The following is a 6902-nucleotide window of genomic DNA, read 5'->3' on the forward strand; positions in this document are numbered from 1 at the left end:
TTTTTCGTCAAATGTCTCATTCCGTCTTCATTGCACCCAACCCACTGTTGCTGAATCATCGGCAACTACCGTCTACATTTCCGTTCATCCCTCACCGGCAACTCCCGCTCCCAAATTTACAGTTATCGTCACATAAATCGAGGAGTTTTGAAGCTCATAATGCATTCGATCTCAAAGTTACCCAAGGGTATGTATGTTCAGTGGCAGTACACAGAATTTTTCGTTACCTTTTAAAATATGTACCAACAAATAAAACAACGTAACACAATATTAAAAAAAGAACAAAAACCTCTTATAATTTCATTTTTTTTTTCCTATTGGTATGAGTTTACATTTATCTGTGAACTTTGCAGAATGAGTGATCAGCTCTATCAACATGAAGTTGAACTCAAAGTCAGGGACTATGAATTGGATCAGTTTGGTGTTGTAAACAATGCTACTTATGCAAGTTATTGTCAACATTGTAAGGTTTACTGTTTCGATAATCGATCGTACACATATGACAATATTTGAACACTTATTTTTCAATAAATGAAACAGGTCGTCATGAGTTTCTTGAAAAGATTGGTGTAAGTGTTGATGAAGTATGTCGCAATGGTGATGCATTAGCAACAACAGAGCTTTCACTTAAGTATCTAGCACCTCTAAGGGTATGTCGAATTTCATCCTGTTAATTGGTTCATGTATTTGTTAGTTTTGTCAATTGTATATAGTTTTTACCATACTACTTCAAGTCGAATTTGGAGATCCAACTATAAAAACACGGGCGACCTGATATAACATTGTTTTGTTCAGAGTGGAGATAGATTCGTGGTGAAGGTGCGAATATCCCGCTCTACAGCAGCTCGATTGTTTTTCGAGCATTTCATCTTCAAGCTTCCAGATCAAGAGGTCAGTTACCTCTATTATCATTCAATTACAAAGAGTCACATTATAATTTGTCAAATCTTACTGTATTTTCTTAAAATTTTCATAGCCTATATTGGAGGCAAGAGGAATAGCAGTGTGGCTTAATAGAGGTTACCGTCCTATCCGAATTCCGTCAGAGTTCAGTGCAAAATTTGTTCAGTTCCTTCACCAGAAGAGTTGCGGTACACAAAACCGTCTCTAGACCCTACTTGTGGAATTACATTGTTATTATTTCTGAATTTAGTGCTTTTAATGTCTAACCACATTTGATCTTTCAATTAATTGAAATGTGCACTTTTAATTTCTTTACTTGTGAGAGTAATAGCAAATTTACTTTGATTATCAATTGCTCACTATTTAATTATTTGTGTGTTATACTATTAAATTTGTATTGTTACTCTTATTTGATTGTAAACAGAGGACTGTCATAATATGGCCCAATTTTTATTGTGAAGTTCCACTCAATTTCCAATTTAACTCTTCCAGATTTTAATGTTAAAAGTCAAGAATTATACTTTTTTTTGTCTAATAAATTATTCTAATCTTTGTGTTCTTTTTCAAGGGAAGTTTTAAGTTGGTTTAAGTCTATAAAATTCATAATACATAAACATGACTTTTAACTTGGTTTCAGCCATTAACTATGATTTTTAACTTTGGGTGTGCACAAGTAGATATTTAATCTTGTATAAAACTGAACGAGTAGATACATGTGTCCTACGTGTCATAGGACACCACATAGGACACAAAATTGCCAAGTAGGACGCCACATAGGACGAATGTGTATATTTGTTCAATTTTATACAAGTTTTAAGTGTCTAGTTATGCACATCTAAAGATAGAGACATAGATGTCAGTTGAGACCAAGTTAAAAGAGCACTCGACACCTCCAATGGACATACCGTCTCCACCTTTCTTTGGAACTAGAGTCACCGCAATAGTGTTTTTATATCTTCCAGCTGGGCAATGTCCTCTGGCAGTTCAGTTATCGCCAGGTGGAAAGTAGCAGTCGCAACATGATTGGTCTCATTAGATCCATGAACATGTGGCAAGCTAGTATAACTGCCCGCAAACTTTGTCAACGAAATTCCACTCATAAGTAAGTTCACATCGTGATCTAAGTTCCATTTCCTATCGAGTATCGGTATCACACTAGACAAGTAAATATATCAATCAATCAACTACATGTCAATCCCAAACAAAGTGAAGAGATGATAAATCAACTCTCTTTAAAGAGATGTACACAATAGCAAGACGAAGAATTAAAGGCGATGGTTCAGTCTTCAGGACAGAGAGCTGCAGCAAAGTGCAACTAATTCTATATTCTATCAAGGTGTCTACTCCAGGCTAAAGAATGCCTTGAAGATGAACAATGTGTAGAAACCTAAACAATAACCAGGTTCTTGTTGGATTACTAAAACCAGTATTATCAAAGCTGAAAAGTGTAAAAAAGCTCTAGGTCTGTGGGGCAAATAAAGCGTGGATTTTAATGAAAAAAGGTGAAAAGGGAGAAAAGAATACAAATATACATATTTAGTTCAACACTTATAATTATAAACATGAATGACAAATATATCACCAAAGAAATTGAAATTTTTTTATGATAAAGTGAAATATCAATTATTTAGTGTCACTTCTTCACAAGAGGCTACTTGGCAAGGAAACATTTGTCTAAGAACCTTGATGACGACACTGGAGCCCACATAAAGCGAGGCAAAACACTCAACACGTTTTGAGCCTCGCTTCAGGGATTAAGCACGCCTTTGATAACACTGACTAGAAAGAAATAGTAACAAAACGGAACATAGATCTATCGTGGAAAACCTCCTTTCTAGGGAAGAAAAACCACGACCTACACCTCATAGGATTTCACCAAACTTCAACTTCAAATAGAAACTTTAGATTACTACTATATAATCAAATGGACCAACTCTAGTGCCTCACCTCAACAATTTACTCAAACTGTTCCACGATTAATTATAATTGTATACTCTACTCTACAAGAAGCCAACCCCACTTCTTGTTACTCACACTAACACTCTGTTTGGATCATTGTTACCCATTGTTTCATAATATACTATATTGTATTGTACTGTACTATATGGTAGATATAATATTTGGCTAGACTGTATTGTTTGTTGCTGTTTAATAACATTTTTATTGTTTGGTTTGACTGTATCGTATTGTATTGTAATTTATAAATTTACTAAAATATCCTTAATTATTCTAGGGTAGGAGGTTTGACTAGAATTAAATAATATAGGGTAAAGGGTAAAAAAGTATTATGAAATATTATGCCAAGATATAATTGGAAAAAGAAATTAAGTAACAATGGGAACACACCAAATTGGTTGTTCCATAAAATGGGGGTTTTCATTGTTACGTAACAATGAAATTTAACAATACAATACAATACATTTTAAGTAACAATCAAAACAAACATTGTAGGTATACGGTAACGATACAATACAATACAATGGGTAACAATGATCCAAACAGAGTGTAACTAACTATAGTTGTGCACTCTTCTCTCCGAGAAGTTAAACCTCCTTCTTGTTACAATTCTTTCTAACAATTAACTATAACCGTTTTCTATACTTTCCAAGAGGTCAAACCCACTTCGTGTTACAATTCTCACAAATTCTTTCACACTTATAACAATTATTCCTAAACAACAATTCTAAGATGAGACTATGCAAACTAAGCTTTAGAAAGAAAACCTAACTCTAGTTCTTTTTTCTTCTACCATCTTGCTCTTTTCAGCTGTTTTACTTTAAAATATAATATAAAGGAAAAAATGACTGAGTTTCGAAAAATCGATTAAACTTATAGTTTAAGAGAAATCGAATTTCCGAAAGAACAGAGTCACCACTTAATTTTTAGTAAAAATCAAGAAAAAAACTTACGGTTTTCAAAAGACTCAAACAGATTAAAATCAATTGAAAATAAAAGGGTTCTAAGTTCAATGTACATTCCGAGAAGGTGTTAGGCCCTCGGAATGCCCGCTAACTCGCGGTTGACCGGCGATTTGACTAAAATGACTTTGACTAATTTTGAGAAAATATTAACTAAGAAAACTCATTTTTTATTATTATTATTTTTTTATTATTTGGAAATAAAATAAACTAAAAGGTTTTAAGAATATAACTCAATGACTTTTTTTGGGGAATTTAATTAAATAAAACCAATTCAAATAAAAGGTTAGTCAAATACAAATAATCAAATAAATATTGCTATACCCCATTTTAACTCGAGGTTCAAATGGTGTACAACATATTGGTGAATTTTAAAATTATTTTAAAGAGTCGCCACCTAATTATGTTAAGGGTGAATTAGGACGCCTATTTTGCTAAAGTTATGCTAAATTAACTCTGTATTAAAGTCTACTTAACCTTGTGAGATTCTAGGTAAGAATTCTAATTTATATTAAAGGAAAGGGGTAAGACATCCTTTAAAATCTATTAAAAACAGTTAACCGGTCAAACTTAATTAATTAATTAGGCTAAGTGTAAAAGAGTAAAATTTTTGTAATGATCAAGTATTGAAAACTCGTAGTCGATAATTGAAAAGATATTTCTTAAGAAAATCTATGTTGTTGGAAACGTTCAAAAAATAAAATATATTATGTAAACATAAAACTTCTTTGAATACTTAAACTTATAATATTACTACGTTAATAATATCTTATAAAAAACAAAGGTATAATCATTAGAAAAACTCAAGCATTTTATCTTAAAATACTTTTAACTGTTTGAAGACTAAATATACAAAAAATATATATAAAAAAAAGAACTTCAGTTTTAAAAATACTACTACGACTCTTTCATTCTAAAAAATCTTGAACTCTAATCTACCCGATAAAATAAGTTACTACTAGCATACTACATAATATGTCATACATAACAAGTAATAAAATGTAAATAACAAGCAGTAGTTAAGAGTAGATAAAAAAAACACAGAAGAGATGCACAAAATAAATTAGCGAAAATAGAGAAAAGGGAATATCCGCCACTTTCTTCTAGTCCCTCATTTGTTCCTGTTTGGATGAAGTTTCTAGGGAGCAAGAGCCACGAACAAAGATGTAGATGCATGGTGACATCGAGTCTTAAAGTGAGACTCTTCGACTCCGATGTTCATGTAAAAAAAATATAAAAAAAAATAAACAAAGATAAAAGATTAGCTAAGCAGAAAAATAAACTTACGGCTATTAATTCATACTAAAATAAAAAAAGGAAAAAACAGCAATAATATATTTAGCTCATGCTAGTTTTACAAACAAACCCAATGAATGATTCTAAATAGAAGCAGAGAACTAAAGTATCATTTTAAATTTTTTTTTTTTTTTTAATTATGTTAGCACTAAAGATAAACAGATTCGGAAGCCTAGATCAGTACATATTTGTCCAAACTTTTCATTTCTGGTAAATGTAAAAGAGAACAAAATTTGAGTTACTAATATGATTATACAAGTTAATAAGCCGATTTAAACATGATTAAGAGCAGGAAACTATTATATGCTTTCTACTATGATCTATTGACACACAATATATATGATACTCAAACTAGAAATGTTCTGTATGAACTCAAAACAGAATTTTCGGCCTACTATAAATAGCTCTTAGAACTAAACTATGATGAATACATGTTGCATAGCCAACAAATATTTTACACAAAAGGATAATTTCATGCTCAAGACATGGTAGCAATCAAACAAGAAGAAATGAATCAGTGAAAGGGAATGATGAAGACCTGTTTTGGGGCAGTGAACTAAGACAACGAGCAGAGGACGATGATTTTTCCACCACGAAAAACTTGAACACGAACGATAGTCAAGGAACTGGGCAGAAGTCCTAGCAGTTCTCGATTCGGGAGCGTATTTCGGGTGTATTGCTACTCGTTCCTAAAGGCTGTTCTCTGTACTTCTGCCAATAAAACTTGCCTTGCATTTTTGTTCCCAAAAAAAAATCCCCCCATAAATGAATAGAAGAGATGATTATATAGGGGAAATTAGGGTAGATTTCAGGGGGAATCGGGTAGAAATTTGGGGCCAATTCCAAATTCAAAATTCAAATTCCTTCACCAATTCGGACAAACACCTTTTCCTTGGGGTTTTGACTCATTCCAAAAGAGGAAAGGGGGACCGAGCGCGTGCCTCCTGCTGGTACAAATTGGAAACGGACAAGAGGAAGACGACACACCGATTGGGCCTCGCGATTCTGGGCTGAGTCGCTACTGGACTACGCTGCTTTGGGGTCGATTCTCGCTGGGCCGGTACTGCTCGCGATTTGCTGCTGGTTTTGGGTTTCGATTTTTGGTCTTGCAGGGTGAAGAAGATGAGTACCGGGTATGTACGTTGGTGGAGAAGGAGGAGCGTATGTACTGGTATTGGGGTCGTTTTCGTAAAGTTGTACGTGTTGTATGTATTGTTGTTGTTATTTGTAATGGGTTTAGGCTGCTGAATGTTGAGAGGATGGGTTGGGTATTTGGGTTTAAGTAAATTGGGCTGAAAGAATTGGGTTGGGTTTTGGCCCAAGGGTCAATTCTTGGGTTGTAAGATTAGAATCGGATTAATTACTTGAGTGCAACAGGCATAATTACAAGTTGTGCAAATCAGCCCAGTTGAGCATCTTTTTCTCCAGTTCAGATTTTCTAGAGAATGTTGGGAGTTACTCCTAACCCATCGTATTATTACATGGGTGATGTCTCGGAATGTGAAAGGTTTACTGGAAGGATGGCAGTAGCATGCGATACCAAAAGAAATATAGCAGAGAACTATTCCATTGAGTATCTTATGGACAATATGGATGGAGCTGAGGAAGGCTTGCTTTGAAGGACAGAGAACTCACATTTCTAGAATTAAGAATAGATGTTTAAAAAATTTGTCCTTCTGGTGTAAATGTAGCTTAATGGATAGTTTGAACCAGTATATAGAAGAAGAATGTAGTAGGCTGCTTTTTGTTATATGTTCGTTTTTGTTTCTTTTCTTGTACCATCTT

The 6902-nt window shown here is 33.6% G+C and overlaps 1 protein-coding gene across 1 annotated transcript; it reads left to right on the forward strand.

Annotated features, from left to right (window-relative positions):
- Positions 1–6: 6 nt before the first annotated feature.
- Positions 7–1358, forward strand: LOC125852671 (acyl-acyl carrier protein thioesterase ATL3, chloroplastic-like). The gene is made up of 5 exons (XM_049532388.1): positions 7–187; positions 354–463; positions 541–650; positions 796–891; positions 977–1358. Exons 1-5 carry the CDS (start codon positions 12–14, stop codon positions 1109–1111), a joined length of 627 nt encoding a protein of 208 aa, XP_049388345.1. The 5' UTR covers positions 7–11; the 3' UTR covers positions 1112–1358.
- Positions 1359–6902: the final 5544 nt, after the last annotated feature.

This window comes from Solanum stenotomum, unplaced genomic scaffold (genome assembly GCF_019186545.1).
Source record: "Solanum stenotomum isolate F172 unplaced genomic scaffold, ASM1918654v1 scaffold38100, whole genome shotgun sequence".
NCBI classification, from domain to species: Eukaryota; Viridiplantae; Streptophyta; class Magnoliopsida; order Solanales; family Solanaceae; genus Solanum; species Solanum stenotomum.